At 38.1% G+C, this 25,329-nt stretch overlaps 1 protein-coding gene across 4 annotated transcripts in view; it reads left to right on the top strand.

Annotated features, from left to right (window-relative positions):
- Positions 1-25,329, top strand: part of pxnb (paxillin b) — a 35,679-nt gene that overhangs the window by 5,024 nt on the left and 5,326 nt on the right. For 2 of the 4 annotated variants that reach the window (XM_084390091.1, XM_084390092.1), the window contains exons 2-7: positions 20,928-21,136; positions 21,685-21,767; positions 22,593-22,732; positions 22,843-23,035; positions 23,131-23,266; positions 23,773-25,005. In XM_084390091.1, coding sequence (XP_084246217.1) covers positions 20,928-21,136; positions 21,685-21,767; positions 22,593-22,732; positions 22,843-23,035; positions 23,131-23,266; positions 23,773-25,005 — 1,994 coding nt within the window. Of the gene's footprint in view, positions 1-20,927; positions 21,137-21,684; positions 21,768-22,592; positions 22,733-22,842; positions 23,036-23,130; positions 23,279-23,772; positions 25,006-25,329 lie in introns of all 4 variants that reach the window. The other 2 variants (XM_084390093.1, XM_084390094.1) reach the window with 2 other exon arrangements.

Genomic DNA, 25,329 nt, shown 5'->3' with positions numbered 1-25,329 from the left:
ATCATTATCACGTAAGTGTTTTGCAATAATGACTGGTTGACTGTGCATTATCATAACAGTACTTTAGCAAACCGCACTAATAACTTGACATCTGAAGAAGGAGATGTTTGATGGTGGTAGTTCAGTTCTGGTTGTTTTTTTTGGGCTGGAGAAAGAGGCGATTGTCTTCCGAGCAGGGTTGCGTCCCGGTGTAGCTGGAAGAGCCCGGGTGACAGGCGAGCGCATGCCGTCAGTGAGTTTGGGTATGATGGTGTGAGTACGGGGAAATCCAGTGCCTGTGTTTGGAGTGGGGGAGGAACTGAACTGACTCACTCGAGGGTCAAAGGGCGAATGAGAGGAGTTTTTCCAACCAGCTGCTCACAGTGGAATGCTTTATTAGCTTTGTTAGAGGCGATCAGTGTTTCGGATTTAGAATTGGCCCGTTGATGAGGTCAAATGTGTTTGGACACTTATGCAGGGCCCTATGAAATCCATTTGAAATTTTTCACTGCTGGAAAGATGAATGTGTGTTTAAATTGGGTCATTTATGTAGTAGAAATGTAAAATTAGTTTAGAAGTTGGTGCCTTCTAGACTGAGAAAAGCCAGAAAATGTATTTTTGGCTCGTGTGGATAAAAGACAACAACTCCCAGAATGCACTTGCTTCGCTGCCCGACACTCCCAAGCCACGCCTCCCGGTTACAGAGGGCAGTATCGGAAGAAATGATACATCTAGGCTACTAGTCGACTCGAAACTGAAAAGACGGCGTTTTATCGCGAGATCCCCCTATGGGCGGGTTGAACACATGCGGGACGAGCTCCTCCTACTGGCTGTAGTCTCTCGCCTCTGGACAGAAGAGCCTCTGATGAAGCTAAATTAAGATTTTTGAGTCATCCAAGGTTTTTTCCCAGACACACAATACAGAAATCTCTCGTCTCAGGGGGACATGAGGGAGGGAAGCACGTCATTCAGAATACTACCGGGTTTCCACTGATACAAAGCTTAATGCTAATCAGTGAAGTATCCCTTTAAATTCCAATAACTAAAATGGATGTCTAATCAATTGAATTACAAAAACTTTAACAATTTAAAAGTTTATTCAAATTTAAACAATAATAGGGCCCTATGAAATGTCTTTTATGTCTTCTATGTTGTTTCTGGATCCTATGTTTTATGATTTAACACAAATTTATTACCAAAAATGGTGGAAATCAAATGAATGCATACAATCTTGATTAAACTTTTAAAATGTAATCAAATGAAATTTGCACCATTCTTTTATTTTTTGGCAAACAAAGCGCTGCACAACCAGTGTTTACAGTTTAAATTAAAATATGGTATAAGCAATTGTGTGATATTCCTTAAAAACAGTAAAGTTTTATTATTATTAATTATCATTACTTTGAGAAGTACATTCTTCAGTAGTAATATATTTCTTTCAGAATTTCTTTAAGTCAGACCTAACTTTCATTTTGATGGTTTGTCGTGAAGACCTTTAAGTTTCGTTGTGTATATGATATGACGATAGTTTTACCAAATGAATTGTGAAGTGGAGATGAAGTTCATGACCTCATATAGTGAGACGGCGGATGCTGAAAACACAGCGAAAAACATCTTTGAGGGCATCATTTTTGGCATGCAATCTTGTGTGTGTGTGTGTGTGAGAGAGAGAAAGAGAGTCAAACCCATCCCCCCGACCCCCACACACACACACATGACCACACCATCCCCACATTTTTTTTTTTACAATCCGCCTCTGCATATAAACCTCAGTATTCTCGTACTCACACAAGAGGTTGTTGCGGTCACGCAGGTGCACAATGAGGGTGTTGTTCGAGCAAATGCTGTTTCTCATCTGGGCCTCATTGGACAAGTCGTCAAGGTAGTAATTTGTGGAGAATCACAGAACAATAATGATTTGTCTGTTAAAGTATTTAAAGAATTTGGCTTTGGCCCACTCAACCACCGCCTGGGAACCGTAAACGCTTGATCATTTCTATTGGGCAAGGTAACACTCGTATGTGGTTTATTTAAATAGGATATTTAATTCGTTTTAATCAGAGTTTCTTCCAGCATGGTTGTTTAAGTAATGTAAGGCTACACACTCCATCAGTAAGGGTTAGGAGAACTGTTGCCAAACATTAGAAACATAATAATCACTGCAATAATGATCCAATCATAGAGTGATTACTGTGATTAAAGTTGAATTTTCAGCATCATTACTGGCACACGGTGCTTCAGAAATCATTTTAATTTTAGGATTTCTTTTTTTCCAGGATTATTTAATGAATAGAAAGTTCAAAAGAACAGCATTTATTTGAAATAGGATTTTTTTAAACTAATCTTTAGTCACTTTTAATCAATTTTATGCATTCTTTCTGAAAAGTATTAATATATATATTTTTAAAATCTTATTGACCCTAAACTTTTGCATGATAGGGTGTGTAATTTTTATTTTCAGTTTAAATGGTATTCAGAAGCATTGCAAACACACAGAACTCACCCATCCTCACATCAATCTGATTGGCTGAAATTTTGTTATCACACATATCTGTGATCGCAGGGATTTTACACATATTTATAGATAAGTATATTCTATACTTCTGTATAGATATATATGTATAATCTGTGTGCATAGAAAAAGTGCTTGTCACTGGAATATTTTCGCTTTGTGCTGATTAGGACACGGTGTGAGGAAAAGGGAGGATTAGAAAAGAATCATAGCAGTGACTCCGACACAGACTAAATCAGTTTCCCCTCCCTACACACACACACACACACACACACACACACACACACACACACACACACACACACACACACACACACACACACACACACACAGAGCCCTCAGACCAAGGCTTCAGGGTCCGCCTCACTTCCTCAGGAAACAGTGGAGAAAGGAAGTGGCTTTGTGTTGAGCTCTACGGCCACACTTTAAATCCACTCAAGAAATACAGAGCGTCTAGATGAGTCAGAACAGTGCCAGCACGGCCTTTAAAGGCCACCTGAAAAATAACTTTCTGTCATCATTTACTCATGACGTTCAAAATCCTGTATGGCTTTCTTTCTTCTTTGGAACAAAAAAGGAGATATTTGAAAGAATGTTGGGCTCCAAACAACATTGTATGGACAAAAGAGCACTAAAACATTTTTAGGCCAACATTTGTCTGTGTTTCACAAAAGTAAGAAAGACATGAGGGTGAATAAATGACACAAAACAATAGGGCTATACACAATGATTTCAAATAAAACTGAAATGGCGATATGGCTCAGTGTGATTATCAAATCGCAAAGGCTGCAATTTAATTATACTAGTGCAAAAAAATGCCCGTGCAAAATCAGTTTTTGAGTGTGTTTTTAGTAATTGTTGGTTTGGTGTGTTTGAGTGCTCATTGTTACAATTACACAGCAAAAGTTCAGTGACATTTTTATTTGTGCATGCATGGAAGAAAGCACAAAGTGAACTCCGAGAAAATGCTATGCTTGAGCAAACAGTTTTTTAATAGGCTAGGCCTACTACAAATGATGGCCGTGAAAGAGACAGTGAACGCATTGAATAGGATATGTTTAGTTAGTTGGTGAATAGCATAGGCTACTATTACACAGCAGCAATAACGTTAAGCACACCAGAATGAAATATAATATGTAAGGGATAATGTATAGCGAGGCAGTTGTTATAGCGAATAACAACTCCGACAGGCTGAACGGCACTTGAATCAGCCTGAAGGGGTTGTTATTCGCTATAACAACCACCTCGCAATACATTATCCCGCTTATTACATGGCTACCTACAAAATAAATAAATAAATTGACACAAAACATTGATTTAAAAAGGAGTTTATTGATTTAAAAATGATTGTATTGCTTCCGCTAAAGAAAATAGTCCGTTCCGCATCCATAGCAACGCTCTGTTTTTCATGGCAACGGTGTGTTATACTTCGCAGCGGTCTGAAAGCACACAGTGAACTCCGAGAAAAAGTTATGCTTGAGCAAACAGTTTGTGAATAGGCAACTACAATGATGTCGTGAAAGAGACTGTGAACGCATTGAATAGGATATGTTTAGTTGGTGAATAGCATAGGCTACTATTACACAGTAGCGATAGCGTTAAGCGCACCAGAATGAAATATAATATTCAGAAGTAAACAGCATAGCTGACTTACAGATTCAGTTTACAACCACAAATGAATAAGCGCCTCGATTCAGGAAGCAGTGCAAAGTGCCCGTGCAAAATCAGTTTTTGTGTGTGTTTTTTGTAATTGTTGGTTTCTTGGTAAAGAAAACACATTTTTACTCAAATTAATCTAAATGGATTTATCACATTTTGGAACCAAACTATAATATTCAGAAGTAAACCGTGTAGCTGACAGATTGTCAGAATGTTTATTTTTAAACCACAACCTTCTTGGGGCTTCTTTGACCGATGTTTATTTTTAAACCACAACCTTCTAAAAATGATATATTTAACAATATCTTTTGCATTTCTCATCCAAACAATGTCAAACTTGGCACTGCACTTACTCGTGCCCGTGGCGAGACACCTGTCGAATTTGAAATCCATCGGACCAACGGTTCGAGAGATATGTGGTTAACACAGACAGACAGACAGACAGACAGACAGACGTTTCTGTAATTTATAGATAGATAATAATATGCGCTGCATGTTTCAGAGTGAAGCGCGGCACTGTGGTCATTTACACTGTTTTCATCGTCTCAATTTTAAACATGCATTTGAAAGCGCAACATGCGGCAACAGTCTTTCCAAACTTGTAATGAGAAGTATTTGATATATATTTGATATATTTATAAATACTTATCAACAAAATATATTCTTTAAGGACTCCCTGCGATTTTCCGTCAAAATAAGTTTAATGGTTTAACGTTTGAAAATAAAGAAATCAAGATGATTATAAATGATAATATTCAAATTTTACCGTTTTATGTCAAATAAAATTATTTTATTATTAAATTTAGTAATTATTATTTAATAATTTAGTAATAATAATGATAAAAAATATTATTATTATTTTAGCCGTATTCATATATAATACAATTTTGGCCTAATTGTGCAGCTCTACAAATAAGCACAGTAGATCTGGCTTTTTTTTTTATCGCGTTTTAAATCGTGATCTTTTTTTTTTTTTTTTTTTTTGCAATTACATTTTTTTTCCCCAAAATCGTGCAAGCCCACATTACAACTCATAAAAGTTCCCTATTTGATTTGAATGCCAAGTTTTCTGAAGTCATCTGGCGCCTTGTGTGAGAAACATGAACATTCATTGCGTCAGGCTTGAGGTCAGCGATGCCAAACATACAGCGTCATGTTATTTGGTTGTTTGAAAACTATTTTCAGTTTTTCCTCTCTCATATCGATTAGTTTCAGTCCTCATCATCAAAACCACTTTTAGGGAATTATAATCTTAGATTGCTGGGAAGTGCATTCACACACAAGTCACACACACATCTGAAACAAGGGCTTTTTATGTGTGCCATTAAACGAGGCACGCAGCATCCTCGACGTTTAACTTAATAAAGTTACCAGCTTTTATCGGCGGAGAGTCTTGACTCATAATATTCCAGAGTATTGGCCTATCTGTTCTCAATTACGATAATGGCGGGCGCTGAAGGGGCGATCAAAGCCAGACTTTGCCATGTGTTTTCCTGCTGTTATGAGGTGATTTAGATGAAAACGCTCGGACGCGTCCCTCTCTGCTGGCCTTTTCTTTCTCTGTTTCCTTCGACCTCTTTTTCGATGCCCCGCTCCCCCTCTCCCTCCTTGGCAGGGCGTCTGGCCTGAGACACAGCGGTGATTGTTTTCCTGATGGCCTTGGATGTTCCAGAACTCGTAGTTACAGCAGAATTCTTCCCACATGAGTGGATTTGGGAGATACTCCCTGTTAGCGCTGCCTGTGTAAAATGTTCCACTGGACACATAATGCTCATCAAAGGTGTGTGTGAGATCCACAGGAATGTGCAGATGTTACATTCGTCCATCGTGGTCGACCGAATCACATGCGAGTCCACGGCACGCATACAGAGAGCTCACTAGGACTGAAACCAAGTTCTTCACACATATTTATTTTGATTAACTTTTATTTAGGGCTGCACAATATATCGAAATATCGCGATATGCATATCACAACGGCTTGCAATAACTGGGGTCATGAACAAAAGACAAAGAGAAAATCACTCACTGCTCTCGGCTGAATAACTTTTGTAGCTTTAATAAGAATCAGTATATATTTAATTCATACAGTGAAAACTAAGCAGTGTTTTATTTTTACATGTGATTATTCAGTTTCTGTTGTTAAATAACCCTAATGTAGGCCTTCCTGAACCCTGTGGTTTACACTGATGTTAAAGTAACACTTCTTATGCCACAGTAAAACACTGATGTTCACTTTCAGAAGTTGTAGGGATGTTTTCTTGTCACAAAAAGAATGTGAAACACATATGTAGGTTATATAATTTTAAATATATTTTTTAAGTTTATTTTACACACTTTAAGCATTATCGTATCGCATATCAAATATCGCATTATTTAATGAGTTATCGCATATCGCATTTTTCTTCAGGATCGTGCAGCCCTGCTTTTAATTATAATGCTTTCAGATACCAGAAAGAATGCAGTGCTTTCAGCTCAATTGTTTACATCCATCCAAAAGCAATGCAAATCCCCAAATATCCTGCCCAAGTTTGCAGATGGAGCTAATGCATAAAAATGCTCGGATTAAAAGAGCACGCACTTTATTATTTCGTAAAATTAATTTGAAACTCACTGCAAACAATTTTTCTGACGTAGTGTTTTTGTCTGGTTTTCCAGTACAAATATCTAAACATTCTTAAATCAAGAGAGATTTACTTGAGAAGCAAATTGACCAGATATGAAGTCTTGTTTATGGAAGAATTGATAAAAATGTATGTTTATGCTTAAAACAAGAAAAATGATCTGCCAATGGGGTCAGAAAAATAATCTTGTTTTCCCTTGTGATTATGTTTATTTTTCTGACACCAATGACATATTTTTTCTTATTTTAAGCATTTAAACATTTAAAATATTTAAAATTTTGATGATCTTCAGAAAACAAGACTTAATATCTTAAGTCATTTCCCTTCTCAAGTTAATGCATCTTTATTTAAGAATATTTCAATATTTGTACTGTAAAACCAGGAAAAAAAAACTGAGTAAGAACATAATTCTTTGCAGTGCAGGGTTATTGAAATGTTGAAATGACAAAACATTTTCTTAATGAGTGTTTTTGTCTTGTTTTCCAGCTAAAAAAACAAAAGAAAAGCATTGAAAAAGATATAATTATTTTCACAGATTGTATCAATGTATGTTTTGTTTTACTGCACTGTAGTTTTTTTTTCACTGGTTTTGAACTTTTTTATACATACTTAAAACAACTAAATTATTATGCTTACTTTACAGCAAGACAAAATACACTCGTATTCAAGGGAACTTGAATCTTGAACTTGAAGTTCAACATGAGCGCCGTGTTTTATGAACGCTGTAATACATTAGACGCTGCAAAAGATGCAAGATGCGAGCGCAACGGTTAAAGACGTCCATCTACCATGTGTTTAAATAGAAAAACAATGGAAAAGCAGAGCAGTGGAATGGGGAAAAAAACGCGTTCTGTGTGAACTAGGGGTGGGAATTGGCAAAAAGTTGATATTTGGGCCACGTTTTAATATTATTGCGATTCTTAACACATTGCAATACAGCAAGTATTGCGATTCGATTCTGCAATATATTGCGATTTATGTCCCCCATATTATTCAAAGGCATTACAAAAAATGAGGAAAATAAGACTGCATGTCACATTTAATTCTGCGAACATTATCTTCTACACATTAACTGAAGTGCAAAAACTTTGTCCTTGAACATTCAGGACACAGGACCTCATTACAGGACAGGACACAATTGTTTTCTAGGAGACCTCTCTCACATGAATGGTGAGCTCCCAGCACATAACTTAAAATTATTTAAATACAATAGAGTAACATAAAGCAGATAGACTAACATATACCCGAGAATAATTAAATAAATAAGAGTAACTTATATAATAAATATAAACAAAAACGTGTAGCCTACTGCTAGAGTCCAGTCCTGTTGGCTGCAAGGTCATCAACCAAAATTAATTTGGGAATATACTATTCGTTTTTTGATGAAAACCGAAATGTACCCACACTTTCGATTTGAAAGAAGACGGAGCGTCGAGTACAACCGGTTGTGATGGTGAAGCCATTTTCATTGAATTTGCTGTTGAATGCACAACAACAGAGCACCGCAACAAGCGCCACCTTGTGGATGTAATACGCAAATGTAAAGCAACGAGTAAACTCAGTGAAAACCAATGGAGAAAAACTGAAAGTAAAACAGATAATTTTATAATTAAATATTGCAATACTTTGCGCTACTGTATCGATAGAATTGCATGCGCGTGTGAGACACTGGAAAAGACACGCACCAGCCAAAGACGTCCATCAAGCTCATGTTTACATAGTGTGAATGGACATTAGGAAGTCATTTTTAATTAGCTAATCAGAATGATAAAATCAGTTAAATAATGTTTATTAAGCACGTTTAAGCAGATGGTTTAATCCAAAGTAATTTATGAATGAATAATCACACAGCAGTCACTATGTCCCGTAATCTATTACCAGTTTTTGTGGGGTGTTTGTGGTCTGTGTGGGTCTTTTCCAGGTTTAACCCGTTGAACTGGGATAGAGAGTCAGTCAGCGCTTATCTAAATAACCATCCAATCAGATTTGACCTGCGTGTGCGCGTACGAGTCGGTTGGATGTTCTCACTTCTGTGTTTACGTAGGTGTCAGGAATAGACAAGGGACCCCCGTCTGCTTGGCTTGAAGTCCCGTTGGGAAGAGCTTTTATTTTGGGTGCCAAGTGTCAACTTTCTACAGGGGTGGGGTCGGGTACTTGAGATTTCTCTCTAAAATATCTGTCAATCCTCTCCTTTAACACATTTCATGCTTCGATTCATGCTCTCTCTCTCCTCCTCAGGCTTCCACGACCCCCCTCCGCTTGTCTCGTTTCTTCTCTTGTCGCTCCTGGCTGTCTTGTAACTATAGATGTCTTTTCTTTCTCTGTTGTTTCTTTTGTGACCTGTCCTGCAGTCATCCTGCCGGCCCCCTCGCTCACCCCCCTCTTGCCTCTCTGTTATAAATATCAGAGTAAGTTTGGTTAGAGGGTATAGAGTTTCCTTTGGTGAGGTCGCCAGCTTTGGCCTCTGGTCTCCAGTCATAAACAGGCAGAGTTTAGCCTCTTCTGACCTGCAGGAGAACGGCCACTGGTTACACTGACCGGGACTTAAATGGGACCTATCATGCACTTTTTTATTTATTTAAATCTTTATATTGTTTTTTTTTTTACTCTGCTAGAACAGGTTTTCACACTTGAATGTTAAAAAAACACATTATTTTCTACATATGGGACCCTGGACCACAAAACCAGTCACATGGGTCACTTTTTTGAAATTGAGATAAATACATCATCTGAAAGCTGAATAAATAAACTTACCATTGATGTATGGTTTGTTATGATAGGACAATATTTGGTTGAGATACAAATTTGAAGATCTGGAATCTGAGGGTGCAAAAAAATCAAAACATTGAGAAAATCTCCTTTAAACTTGTTCATTTATGTTGGCGATTGTTCTGCATTCACTCACAAAAATACATGTTTTATATATTTACGGTAGAAAATTTCCATAAATATCTTCATGGAACATGATCTTTACTTAATATCCTAATGATTTTTGGCATAAAAGACAAATCTATAATTTTGACCCATACAATGTATTGTTGGCTATTGCCACAAATAAACCCGTGCGACTCGTGACTGGTTTTGTGATCCAGGCTCACATATTATCCATTGTTGCAGCTAAGGTTATACACCGGTATGGCGGTTTATCACGATATTGACGTGATTATCATATCGTGAATATTTGCTCATCCACGGTTTTGGAGAAAAAATGATCTCACCTGCGCATGTGTGACGTTTTTCCACTTGACTGCTTAGATTCCACCCGTACATGTACAGCGGAGAAAACGTCTGACACAGAGGCTGCGAATTCTAATCTCTATACAAAAAAGTTCAAATCTGCAGTGTGGGAATACTTGGTCATCCGAAAAACCAACGCGGGGTTGTCCTTGAAGATGGATATCCAGTTGTGTCCAGAAATGTGGGCGAAGAGTGGCTGCAAAAGGAGGAAATACGTCGAACATGTTCTCCCATATTCACAAATTTCCATTTATAACTTAAGGCCGTATTATTCCCGTGTTGCTGAGGGAATTTACAATATAACGCAGATGTCACGTAAAATGCATGATTTGATAGATGGATGAATAAATCTAAAATATAGCATATACATCTTTTAATGAGTTTTATCTTTAATGAGATTGAATGAATGCAGAAAGTCTGTACTTAAAAGTACAAAAACAAATATACAGAAATGAATATACAACACAAATTCTGTCTTCTTTTCAACTTTTCTTGTACCGGGAATAAGTAGAACTGGGATAGTGTTTTATTCTTCCTTTAATTGAGACATTTCTTTTATCAACTTGATGGCGGGTAATAAAATAAATATCTCAGTAAGATCATATATCGTATATACAATATATCTAGTCGTTTTTCTAAGTTGAATTTCATAAAATGTTTTATTTTATTTTATTGTTTGCTGAATCTGCCGTGCAATAGCTTGTCAACGTGCATTTGTGATCGGCGTCTTAGAAAGCGACACGATTATGCTGCTTGCGCACACACATGATGCTTTCAGATGCTGTGTGTCAAGGAGTTGTCCCTAGTTTAGTTGGAGTTGGAGTTGTGTCGCTGTTTAACCATTAGGGCTGGGTTTCTGTAGTGCTTTCACGGTTTCTGGTATTTTTAAATATAGGTGGGTGGGATCGTAACACTGAAATGAACACCAGCCATTGTGAGGCCGTTTGCACTACATTCCTCTGCTGTGTCACAGTTCAGCCCACACGCCCCTCTGTCTCTCTCTCTCTCTCTCTCTCTCTCTCTCTCTCTCTCTCTCTCTCTCTCTCTCTCTCTCCCTGTCTCTCTGTCTCTCTCTCTCTCTCTCTCTCTCTCTCTCTCTCTCTCTCTCCTCTATAGTGTTTCTGTGGCGGCTCTCTGATGGAATGTGTGGAATTCTTTCCTCAGATTCTGAGTATGAAGCGATAAAGTGGTTAACAACCTCATAAAGGAGTAATACGATTAGAAACGGGTAGACCAAGACTCTCTCTGCATCACTTTATACTGTGTTGTTCCCTGTTCAGAAGATATCAGTATCACACCTGGCCTCTGTTCAACTGATGTGCATTTGTATAAGCTTTTTTATAAACCTCTCTCAGCTCTTAGTTTTATATGATCAGATTATGCTCAGCAATGCAGAAGAATGTAACTACGATAATAAGAAATGTGTCTTCCATGTGTGACCCTGGACCACAAAAACCAGTCACATGGGTCACTTTTTTTAAAATTGAGATTCAAACATCATATGAAAGCTGATTAAATAAGCTTACCATTGATGTATGGTTTGTTAGAATAGGACAATATTTGGCTGAGATACGACTATTTGAACATCTGGAATCTGAGGGTGCAAAGAAAATCGAAACATTGAGAAAATCTCCTTTAAAGTTGTTCATTTATGTTGGCGATTGTGCTGCATTCACTCACAAAAATACATGTTTTATATCTTTACGGTAGGAAATTTACAAAATATCTTCATGGAACATGATCTTTACTTAATATCCTAATGGTTTTTGGCATAAAAGAAAAATCGATAATTTTGACCCATACAATTGTGATCCAGGGTCACACATGTATATACGGATGTGAATGAGAATTAGGAGTAGCCAATCACTGCATGTGAAAGACTTTTTGTGTCTCTTTTTGTTTTTCCACTGAAGAAGAAAATCATACTGGTTTAGAATGACATAAATAGATATTGACAGAATGAATTGTCATGTTTGGGTGAACTAAGTTCTCTGAGCTGTATCTGCGATAAGCTGTTAAGACAATAATTTTGTTGTAAACTTGTTAACATTACACGTCTATGGGGCAATACATTTCTGTTGAACGTGGTTCATATTCTGCTGTATGTCAGAGTTGTTTAACCCAAAATATTTCAGTGAAAGTACTGTAGTTTGACATTTAGTAACCTCAGGACCCTGTTGATTTCTTCATAAGTGTAATCTTCCACTAGTTCAGCTCGTCGAGTGTGGACTGCTGTTCTGCTGTGGATTAAGTTTAAGTTTGGCTTCACTCCTCTGTTTGCATTCATAATCACATTAACTAACCACTAGGTTGTTCTCTCCATAAACAGCAGCGTTAAATGAGTTCTCAGACCCTCCCTGACACGCAGTAAATCCCTGACTCCACACTGCCTCCTGCCGGGAGTTCAGGACTGCATGTCAATGAAGCGGTCACAGTGCATTTAACACTTACAGGAGAAACTCGGAAAAAATTTGAATATCGTGCAAAAGTTCGTGTATTTCAGTAATTCAAATCAAAAGGTGAAACTAATATATTTTAAATCTTAAAATATTTTAAAACTAATATTCTAAATATAATATTTAGTATATATAACTATATACATATGCATGATTATACTTTTCAGAGGGCCGACATTTCTTTATTTAAAATCCTTTTTTTAAAATTGATTTCATGTAATATTCAAATTTTCTGAGATTTTGACTTTGGGGTTTTCATAAGCTGTAAGCCATAATCAGCAAAATTATAACTTTTGAGCGATATTCAAATTTTTGCGAGTTTCACCTGTACAGACAGTTTTCTAGAGACTAATCTAACAAAATCACCAACATTTAATCTTTAATTTCTCATAGCCTTTTAAACAATTTTTTTTTTTTTTTTTTAAATCTTTTTACATTTACAAATCTGGCAACACCCAAAACAGGATAGCCATGTGGTGCACAGGATATCCTGCCTGTACTCGCACCTCTCTGCCTTTAGTTCCAGTGCACATTATTGTTAAAACATAGAAGTGTGTTTCATCTTTGGACACTTTTGTGGGCTTTTAGAAAATAAACTCTCTAAAAACACACGTGTCAAACTCTCACTAGTTCATTTATTTTGTCGACTAATAATTTCCAGGTGGGATTTTGTTAATTTTTCTAAAGAGTCATGAATATTTTTATCGTAATGTAATTACACACGTCTCAACTCAAATAAAACTACTTTCAATAATATTACCATGAACTGAAATGAATAGGCTTAAATAATGCACAATTATTCAATAGGTTTAAAGTGCCTCTATTATGCTATTTTAAAGGTTCCTCATTTTCTTTTGGGTGTCTCTTACAATAGGTTTATACGCTTCCAAGGTTAAAAAACACTTTGATATAACATAATATAAATTGCACATCACCTCATTTATTAAAGTGTCTGAAAACAGTTTGTTCAAAGATTCAGTCTCTCTAAACCCCTCCTTTCCGAGAGTCTACTCTGCTCTGATTGGTCAGACGGCCCAGTTCTGATTGGTCAGACGGCCCAGTTGTGATTAGTCTACTCTGCTCTGATTGGTCAGATGGCCCAGTTGTATTGGTCCACTCTGCTCTGATTGGTCAGATGGCCCAGTTGTGATTGGTCCACTCTGCTCTGATTGGTCAGACGGCCCAATTGTGATTGGTCCACTCTGCTCTGATTGGTCAGACGGCCCAATTGTGATTAGTCCACTCTGCTCTGATTGGTCAGACGGCCCAATTGTGATTGGTCCACTCTGCTCTGATTGGTCAGACGGCCCAATTGTGATTGGTCCACTCTGCTCTGATTGGTCAGACGGCCCAATTGTGATTAGTCCACTCTGCTCTGATTGGTCAGACGGCCCAATTGTGATTGGTCCACTCTGCTCTGATTGGTCAGACGGCCCAGTTGTGATTAGTCTACTCTGCTCTGATTGGTCAGATGGCCCAGTTGTGATTGGTCAACTCTGCTCTGATTGGTCAGACGGTCCAGTTGTGATTGGTCCACTCTGCTCTGATTGGTCAGACGGCCCAGTTGTGATTGGTCCACTCTGCTCTGATTGGTCAGACGGCCCAGTTGTGATTGGTCCACTCTGCTCTGATTGGTCAGACGGCCCAGTTGTGATTGGTCTACTCTGCTCTGATTGGTCAGACAGCCCAGTTGTGATTGGTCCACTCTGCTCTGATTGGTCAGACGGCCCAGTTGTGATTGGTCCACTCTGCTCTGATTGGTCAGATGGCTCAGTCTGTTGTGATTGGTCGACCACTTACAGCGTGTCAGAAACCAAACACTCATTAGCTCATCTGAATTTCAGCTCTTCCTCAGCACTTAATTCACAGTGATTCGAACAGTATCGATGGCATGGGTTTTGCCGTATCAATCTCATCAAAGTGGATTTACTTTGGCAGCAGAAAGGAGCGTCTTCTCCACATGAACAACGCGAACCAAACACTTCCAGTCTCAGATACAACTACAGTGTTTGAGGGCGGGGCAAAAAAGAGCATTGACTGGCATTATTATGCACATTTATTACAAACCTACATATGTTCGAGCAGGAAGTGAGACTGGAATTACTGACGACTCATTTTAGGCAGTTCAGAATCTGTTTCTCTGCGCTTTGATCTTTGTAACTTTGCAGACCCTTTACATTCACGGACAGCTATATTACACACTACATGAAAGGTAATAACATGTAATGTGTGCAGATTTAGTTTGTAAAAGTCTTTTGGTTCCAGCCGGTAATAAAACACACTGATTTCACTAATGCTATTATATTCATTTCAACTTGTATTTATAATAACCTGGATCATATTTTCTTTGACTTTGTGTAGTTTTGCCTATGTTTTTCGAGCATGAGGGCACGTCACACAACCTGTACATGTTGACATCTGTGTAATTTCTTACAAATAATCTAATGCAATAATGTAAAAAATTTAATTGGAAACAAATCTTTTACCACATAGATGTAGTTGTGACTAGTTTGTGTTAGAGCCTGACCGATATGGATTTTTGGGAACTGATACCGATATTAGGGAGTAAAAAAAAAGTCTGATATCGATATATCGGCCGATTTTCTTTATGTGTATATTACAGTGAGTACAGTACCAGTCAAAAGGTTTGGACACACTTTCCCATTCATGTGTCCAAACTTTTGCCTGATACTATGTTTGTACACAGTTTCTACATTTCCTCTTCCATTTTAAGTTGTCAAGTCAGTTAGGTGACCAGTCAGTCGCATTTTATTATTTGCATTGGTTTTCCCTGACCCCATCAAACGCACCTGTGATTTATTTTTGGCCGTGACCCACCAGTCATGCATCACTGCATTAGACGGCTATAAAACCATTAGTCATCTCCTCTGCTGCATATAATGCAATGGTTTAGGCATGTGTGGCATTGCCAGTATATGTGCTCTTGATGGCTGTACTGGTTCTGGTGGGCGCGTGGCACCAGGTGCAGGTCCTCTAGACTAGAGCCCTGAAGAATCGCTCAGTTTATTTCCAGTATGTTTGCACTGACTTGCGTGCTGATCTCCATGCTTTAAATAGACAGGCTGTATATGCTGCACATACTGTGTGTTCCCTGTTCAGAAGAATCCCTGAACAGCAAGGGTTAAACATGGACTTTCCCTGTTTGTGTGTGTGTGTGTGTGTGTGTGTGTTTTGTACAAAGGCCTCACACTAGTAGTCTTTACGTGCACATTTTGCATGCATTTTTTAATTGACCACACCTAATATTTCAGATTAATTTAGGATGCCAGAATTAGTCCCGCCGCAGTCCTGCTGACATCAGCACACATGCAGACGTTTCCCAGGAAGAGGCTCCTGGGAGTAAAACACACCCGACTGCCATTTAAGGAGCACTTGCTGTATCTGCTGACTTTCTCACATATTTCGCTTGATGATGTGAAAAGGTCTCCATAAAGTAAGAGCATAAGTGCGACTCATGCTTCTCTTGATCTTACAAACCTTTTAATCGGACATTAATTGATTTATTTATTTTGTTTGCAAAGCAAATGAAAAGCTTTAATTTCATTCCATGTTTTGTTCATGGTGTAATTCCCATTTTCAATTTTTATGACTGTACTAAAATGTGGAATATAGTCATAAAACGAAACCGTATGTGTTTAAAGTTGTCGGAGCAAGAAAGGGTTAATGGCAAGCCGTCTGCTGTGTGTGCCACCCCTTCTCCGTCTCTCTTCTCACACACACTCACACACTCAGGCTCACACTCAGGTGTGACGGAATACTGGGATACATTCTGGAATACTCTAAATTCCGTGAGTACACATTTTCTAAGCAACATTAATGCATTAAGTGTTTGTAGGACATTTTGACCCTGGTGTAACTTCTAGACCAGGATAGTAGCAGACGGTACTCCGTTTCACTGATAAAAATAGAGTGAATTCAAGAAAGAGATGTATAGAGACGGTTTCTGTTTAAAGTTCAAATACATTCAATAAATACATGCAACTTACATACATTCAGTTTTCCAGTGAATGTCCATGACTTTTGCATGACTAGTAGAGCTGCATGATTCTGGATAAATAAATTTTTTTTTGTTTAAAATAGATCACGATTCTGCTAAGATTCTGAATGGACAACTAAACAAAAACATGTAATTTACTAGAGGTTCTGACAAAACGTTACTTGCTGCAGTCTATTTAAAAAATATTACAAAAATTATTAATTTGAATTAATGACCCACTCATAAAGACCACACATGTTTCATTACCGGATGAATCAGTGTTTTTGAACGACTCTTTTGAATGAATGATTCAATGACAAATAATTTTTTTTAAACGGCACTTGTCGCCACCTACTGGTGTAACAATGTAATTGATACAATCTTTATTTGAAGCGTCAAGTTACTTTCGAAAGGTGATTTGCTCTATTTTGATCGCTACCGTAGAGATCAGTGTTTATATCCGAAATATAAGCTTTTATCCCGGTACTTCTGTGATTTTAATCTGAATTATTAGACAGAAATAATGAAACTGTGTGGTTGAAAAGACTGTTTGTGATTTCTATACATGACAACTACTCTCTCTGAATCAATGGACATGGATAAGGTTTTTTTTATAAATAATTTTGATTAAATTAATCCATTTTAAACATCATTTAGATTCAGATTGATTGAAATGGATCGTAAAAATCATTCAAGTTCAGATGGATTTGCTAATGAATCATTCAGACTGAATGTTTCTTTTGAATGAATCAAATCAGAAATCACAAAACACTGACTTTACACAAGAAAATGGTGACTGAAATTTGATGACTTGGCATGACCTTTTAAAACCCTTTATTACATTTTAAAATGTAGGGTAGAGTGGGGGAAAACGCCCCCCTGGGGTAAAACGCCCCCCACCTGTTTTTCCCAAAATAACCACTAAAAGTAGTCAATATAGGTTTTTACTGTTGCTATGCACTACGTTGATAACGGGGATATACAAATCTCTATGGATAAGCTGACACCAGCGACACATTTGAAGAGAAGAGGATTACATGGTAAATGCTATAATTTTCAGATATTAGTAAATAAGTGTTTAAGAGAATATTGTTCTGCAGGATATCACAGTGATGTATGATAGATGAATAGTGAAGTCTGTAGTTTGAGATCATATATTATTTATAAGGAATATAATTATATTTTAAAAATTACACATTATTTTAAAAAACTCATAGCTTGTGGGGTAAAACGCCCCCTACGCTGAGGGGTAAAACGCCCCCCCTGGGCGTAATATAATTACGTTTTAATTCTCTATCATAATTACTATAATAAAATATTTCTGTCTATCAAATCCTTTGTTTTACACTTAATGCAGTATAACTAGGTGGTAAAATCAAAATATTTGAACAAAACATGAAAAAAATACCTCAAGTGAGCATTAACTAGCTAGCTTGCTAGCACAGTTAGCTCACTGATGGAAGGTAGTTAATTTTGCCTATTTTGAACATTTCTGAAATAAATATTAATATATATACATGTTGATACATTACTTGCCTTTTACCTTTAGAGATTAAAAACTATTGTCTGTTAATTTTGCTGTTGATCTATGAAGCAAACTGGTTGGTAAGAAAGGGGGCATTTTACCCCACCTTGGGGGGCGTTTTACCCCACCGCTGGGGCAAAACGCCCCCTTTGTACAAAAATATTTTCAGTGGAAATACTAATTAATTATGAAGGCTGAGCAATTTTAATATTTGGTGAATAACTCCTGCCATAGTCACTTAAAAACCGTGATGGCAATTCTAGTCACATTTATGTTTTGTTTCACTGTAATGTCACATTTTCCTTAAGGGGGGCGTTTTCCCCCACTCTACCCTACACATTAACTGTTTTATGCAACATATATGTAACATTATTAACATGCCTGCATATTTATGCATATACAAAAAAACACTTAAACTATATACAATTGCCAAAACCTTAGAGAACAAATGAGAACTTCCATAATATCTCTTGATATTTCCAGGTTTTCCATGACTGTAAACACTAACTGTCTGTAAACGAACACTATCAAGATCCCAGAGACTCTGTATGGAAGCTGAACTCCACCCGCACTCTAGTTTTAAAGAGTGAAGTGTTTCATACACTCGTCTCTGAGTGTCATTACGATCTCGTCATAGTTGATCTTCAACCATCACGTTTTTATAGCGTCTGCTGTTTAATGTGTCTACTCATGTAAGAGTTGGCGTAGCTCAGGTGTCTCCCTGTGCTTCATCCGCGTGTGCTGTGTGTGAGGAGGTCTCTGCCTGTACGGTATGTGACGGCTGCATGTCTCCAGGCTATTATTGACCGCTTGGATGAATGCATGAATAGGTGCATGAGAAAAGAGTGAGGTAAGAGCTTTATTTAGGCCCTTTTAGACTAGCTGCATGTCTGAGATTCTGTCTGTCTCTCCGTCTGTCTTTACAAAGTTTCTGTTGGCAGATGTGGCATGTAAATGACAGGCTGGATTTACAGTAGGCATGGACTGTATGACCAAAATCTTTTATAATGATAAAAAAATAGTTACTTTTTCCTGTAAATCCAACCCCAAAAATGTTTTAAATCATGCAGTGATAACAATTATAGGATTATGCAGTTATGCTTTAAATAATTTATAACATCAGTGCACAAACTGCTATTATTAGTACACTGTGAAAAATATTTTTCGACGTTGTAAATAACAAAGATTATTAGAATGTTTTACAAGAAAATACAATTTCAGTCTTTTTACTTCAAAAACATCATGTTTAATTAATTCAATGTGCCAGTTCTTCGTAATTAATTGTGACATTTTCGAACAATTTCTGTTTTAAAGTTTTTTTTACATAAATTTGAACTAATAAACTATTATTTTAGTATTATTTCAAAAAAGCGGCACTTTAAGTTTGATCGGATTGGTTGCATTCAAAGCCATTGTAAAAGTGAGCACAATGGTGTAATGGTTCAAAACTACATTATTAAAATCAACAAATCTGTCAGTCATCAATAACAGCATTTGCACAGTGGACTGTCGTTTTCTGTCGACTGGGTTCATAGCTCAACTCTTTCTGCAGGACAGCTCAGTGTGACGGACGTGTTGATAGGGTCTCTGCGCTTCATCACAAACACCCGCCAGCGGACACAACACTGAGACAAAGACCCGACCGGTTCAATACAACAATGGTGTGCTATAGTTAAGGGCTATTGGGTTACACTTTATTTTAAGGTGTCATTGTTACAGTGTAATTATATATTTAAGTACTGAGTAATATTAAATAACTACATGTACTTACTATAGGGTTAGGGTAGGATTAGGGTTTGGTTGAGGGATAGTTGCATGTAATTATGCATAATTTACTGTTTTTACTATGGTAAGTACATGTAACATATGTAACAAGGACACCGTAAAATAAAGTGTCACCGGCTATTGTTAGGTACGATAGGTAGTGGACTACCCAAAACTGAACGGAAGCGTAGAGTTTCTGTGAGAGTTCTCCTCGGAGAGGGTCTTCGGGTCTGGCGCTACAGCTGGCACAGCTGCGCTGAAGGACTGTATTTAGTAACATGACTGAGGATGGTTAGAAAGGTTGGAATGCACGACTGAGTTGCACAAGCAAACATCATATCTGTGTTTGGAGACGCTCTCGCTCTCTTTCTCTCTTTCTCTCTTTCTCTCTCTCTGATGGAGAGAAATATCATGCCACTGTCTCTTATTTTTAACCCTGTTCATTGTTCTTTGGGACTTTCCTCTTTGATCATGTGTCTAGCTGCATTATTATGAAAAGATTATCGGTCTTTATAAACATACACTACCATTCAAATGTGTGGGGTTAGTAATTATTTTTTTTTATATATTTTTTTTAAAATAAATTAATACTTTTATTCAGCAAGGACACATTATTTTTTTTATCAAAATTGACTGTAAAGACATTTATAATGTTACAAAAGATTTATTTTTAATTAAATCTTTCTATTAATAAAGGAATCCTGAAAAAAAGTATTACAGTTTCCACAAAAATTATAATAATGACAAATGTTTATTGATCATCAAATCAGCATATTAGAATGATTTCTGAAGGATCATGTGACACTGAAGACTGGAGTAATGATGCTGAAAATTCAGCTTTGATCACAGGAATAAATTACATTTTAAAACATTAAAAAGAATAAACAGTTCTTTAAATTGCGATAATATTTCCCAATATTACTCTTTCTGATCACATACAGTAAATGCCGCATTGGTGAGCAGAAGAGACTTCTTTCTAAAACGTAAAAATCTTACTGATCCCAAACTTTTGAAAGGCAGTGTTTTTTTAAAAACTTTTTTACTCTATCCTTTCTTGGTCTTTTGAAACAAATAACTCAGAACAGCAAAACATACTTTGATATTATGACAGTCAGAGGGAGGTCACATAACTCGAAGACAGTGTACAATAAAGAATTTGTTTCATCTTTCTGCACAGACGCATTACTTGCGGATCTCGAGTCTTCCACCGCCCATATCTCCAAGTGCCCAGTGTTTCTCCCCGAGGAGACGCCCTATTCCTACCCCTCCGGAGGGCACCTTTTCCAGGATGACTCCCCTCCTCCGCCTCTCCCCCCTCCCCCCTCAGCTGAGGCCCTGAACGGATCCCTCTCGCCCCGGCCGGACTCCCAGCACTCCTCACAACAGGTTCAGCACAAACTATCTTGGGGCTTTCCAAAATAAGCTAGTCACATATAATATTCACCTCATCTCAGTGTGTCTTGTTCTTGCTAATGGGTACAAATATGTAGTTTATCTGTGGTTCTCTATTGAATTTACTTAGTACCCATATTTTACATTGGGCATTAATTGGTTATCCAACATTTAGGATTCCCAATCTTTTTTTTCAACCCCTTTGACCTAAAATATTTATTAATGATTCTCTGATTCTATGGCTAATGGTCACTTGACATGCAGATAAACAAATAAAATGTTACATATTTTTGTAGCAAGTATTTATAAAAATTTTTTTTTAAATTGTTACTTTTTTTACTTTTTATTTTATTTTTTTAATTGTATTTATTTTATTTAAATAATTGGCTTTTCATAAGCCCACTGCAGTACAACTTTTAACTAAAAAACCCATTTGGATCGTGATACAGCAGTTGAGAATCAATGTATTGCAATGTATTACATTTTCAGTAAGATTTACATAAAAAATGTATGCATTTTGGTTTTCTTCTGTTGAAATCCAGTCTCTGGGCCCTGCTCATAAAAGCACGGTGTCTCGGGACAGCAGTCCACCAGCCTCTCATACAGAAGAAGACCACGTTTACAGGTGAGTTACGGTACCACAGATGAGAACTGACTGCTCATTCTGATAATAGTCAAGCAAAATGGTTATTAAATATCTGTCATTCTACAATGTGATCCACCATAATATCCTTTCTAGTAGGGCTGCTCGATTATGGCCAAAATCAGAGTCACTATTATTTAACACGATTGTTGGTGGGCGATAGGATCGGTCATATTTCACGATATGAGTCATTTTAAATATCTGTAAAATTTCACAATTATCTTATTCAATTAAGAAAAAGGTCCTCGAAATAATTACATAAGACAAGTAAACAGTCAGCAATACATTAAGAACAAAGAAACTAATTACAAACAAAACAGACAAATAAATAAAACAGAACAAAAACACAAATTAAATAGTGTTTTTAGGTTTTCAGGAATACATACTAACAGTGGTATTCAGATAACTAATAGCCTACTGCAAAAAAAATTAATAATCAAATATGTAAAATAACACTGCATAGTCTTACTGTACATTAAATATAGATTACTCCTTATTAAAGCCACTTAAGTTATTCAGTCAAGATCAGTGAGTGATTTTCCTTTGTCAAATGTTGTTTGATGATCATTAATGACAGACTGCAGCATGTTTATTAGGCTGCTGTCACTTTAAGAGCAAATGCATGGATCCAATATACTGTTACACATGTGTTTTCACAATCGTTTTACCTCAATTATCTTGTTTTCATAATCGTTGGAAGCCAGAATCGAAATCAAAAATCAATTACGATTAATCACACAGCCCTATTTTCTATGTCCAGCTATAATGAAAAAGTAAACCCTTATTGGCACATTTCTATTTGTCCAGTTTCCCTAACAAGCAGAAGCATTCAGACTCCTCATCCACAGCCATGACTTCTGCCCTGGGCAGCAACCTGTCTGAACTGGACCGCCTTCTTCTGGAGCTTAATGCTGTGCAGCAAAACGCCCCTTCTTACTCCAGTACAGGTAAACATATAGACACTCTTAAGGCCTGTTCACACCAATAGTGGTGCAAGTAATGCAAAAAAATAAGATATAAAACCATATAATTGTACTTTGAAATCTGCTCTCTGCAGAGGATGCAGCACCTCCATTGCCACCTTGCAGTGTTGCCCACTATATACAGGAAAATGGATCCCACCCAGGGATCACACTGACACCAGCAGCACAGGACAAACCTCAGAGGAACGGAACGAAGGGGACAGAAGATGGTCGTCCCACTGTGGAGAGTCTTCTGAATGAGTTGGAAAGCTCTGTGCCTTCCCCAACGTAAGATCACCAGCACGGTCATCTCCAGATGAGGAAACGTGGATTTGCATTGTGGGTTTTAATGGAATGCAATTTAATGTAATTTGCATAAACAGGTCCAGCCCCTGTGCTCTGAGAAGTGATTTGACGGACGGACAGGTGGACACACCTTCCGAAGAGCAGGGCAGAATATCAGCCACCTCTGCTACACGAGAACTGGATGAGCTCATGGCCTGTTTGTCAGATTTTAAGGTGCAGAGCAATGTGAGTGTGTGTATATGTGGTCGTGTGTCTGATTTACTAGGACGGTGTAAGTGAGTAGAAGAGACGTTGTGTCTGGGAATGTGTGCTGAACTATGTTGTTTGGGTGATCTATTTTCAGGACTTACTGCTCGACAATCTGGGCTACGTTTCCCAAAAACATTGTAAGCAGATTGTTGAGACCATTGGTGCCAATGGTGTCTACAATCTTATTGGGCTTACGCTGCTGTAGGGAAACTCATCCCTGGCCGGTCTTCATCTGACCTTCACAAAATTTACCAGTACATTTATTCGTAAACCTTTTCCTGCTCATCTATGACTTCTAGCTTCAGTTTCATCTCATTACTTCGACATTGTGTCCAGAATCTGTTTTGTTTTTTTCCTCAGCTGTTCTGTACATCTCATTGAAGCTTTTTCTTAATTATTTCTCATTCTCTGCCTCCCTTAATCTGTCAATCTCTTCTCTTTCCCCTCCTGTGCCCTTTTTATGTCTCTAGCCAAGTTCCTTAGGCTCCCTGAACTCTGAGCCAATGTTTGAGCAAACTACTACCATTGCTGAAATCCACCCTCCTCCTATGACTGCTGTGTCCAAATCCCTGTCCCATACCCTCCCAGCGGAACCAAGCCGATATTCCCCAGGTCTCTCCCCTTCTTTAAACTTTGATCTGCACATTGTGGAGGAATCTGGTGAACCGGGGGCTGCGCCTCCACTATCTAGTAAGCCTTCCTATCGACTGTCTCCACCTGCAGCATCCAGTCCTCGTTTTTCTCCGGTATCTGACCTGGGCTTGGATTCTGCCATTGATGTTTCTGCTTCCCTGCTCTCCTCCCAAGTGGAGTCTCTAGTGGTTCTGTCTCAGACTATAACCACGGCTACTTCACCCGGAGTTCGGGATCTTTGTTCTGTCTGGGAGGGAAATCCTTCTGCCAAACTGACAAGCCGAAGTCCTATTCCGAAGTCCTATTCACCTTTCAACAAGTCTTCTAGTCCAACAAGTACCTCAGCGTTCAGCAGAACCCCTGAAAGAGTTAGTCCATTGATGACACCAGCATCTATTGATCTGTATCTCTCCAGTTCTGAAGCAAAACCTTTGAGCCCAGTGCCATCTTTCCCCAGATCCCCACTTCCTACAGTCTCTGAATCACCATCTCTGTCTCTTCCCAAAGCTGTTTCACCTCCTCTAATCCTTTCCTCTTCCCCATCTCTAGCGGTTCCCAAGTCTCCAAGCCCAAAACCATCATCAGGACAGCCTGAGCCAGCTGTTTCTCTCAAACCTCTTCCTCCCTCTAGACTTGAACCACCAACCTATGAGCCTTCTCTTGACGACGCCTTAGATAAACTTCTTGCCATGAGCTTCAGCAGGCCTGAGAACGAGATCACAGCATCAGCAGCTTCACGGCTCACTTTAGAAACACAACCAGAAGTATACGAGGAGACGATAGTGGCGGCGGATCGCGGCGACATTCATCTATACACACACACAGAGAGCGAAATGGGGGACGGGCTCATGGAGGATCAGTCGGACTGCAGGAGTGATATTGACTGGGCTGACATGGAGCTGAAGATGGCTTATGAAGGACCTGATGGCTCCATGACCCCCATGACTGAAGCAAGCTGGATGGATGACTCTCTCACTCCCTCGTCTTGCCCTGGAACTCCAGACGGCCAAATGGACCTTCCCATGCTTCATATGGCTGGCACAATGGACAGGATCTCAGCCTCAGGACACGTATGGATGAGACTGCAATGCTTGCTGATTGAGAATGCTGTGTGATCTGGAGTTATTCCAAACAAGGCTTGTAGTGATTTGTTTGCCAGCATGTAAATTAAACATTTTAGATAGTTGGCTAAAAGTTGTAACCGTTCCTAACTCTGTACCCTAAATTATCCTTCTTCTTATTCTTTAATTTTCACTTTATTTATGGCAAATTGTAACTGTAAGAAAAGCAGATGCACTTGAGTGTTGCTGTGTGTGCACTTGAAAACCAGTGGTACCTCTGTGCACTTGATAACCACCATTTTCGTGCTAGAAATGTCTAACGGATTCTGCAAC

Source organism: Rutilus rutilus, assembly GCF_951802725.1.
Source record: "Rutilus rutilus genome assembly, chromosome: 19".
In the NCBI taxonomy this organism is placed as follows: domain Eukaryota; kingdom Metazoa; phylum Chordata; class Actinopteri; order Cypriniformes; family Leuciscidae; genus Rutilus; species Rutilus rutilus.
Note: the sequence above shows the minus strand (reverse complement) of the source record. Positions and strands in the feature narration are given on the sequence as shown.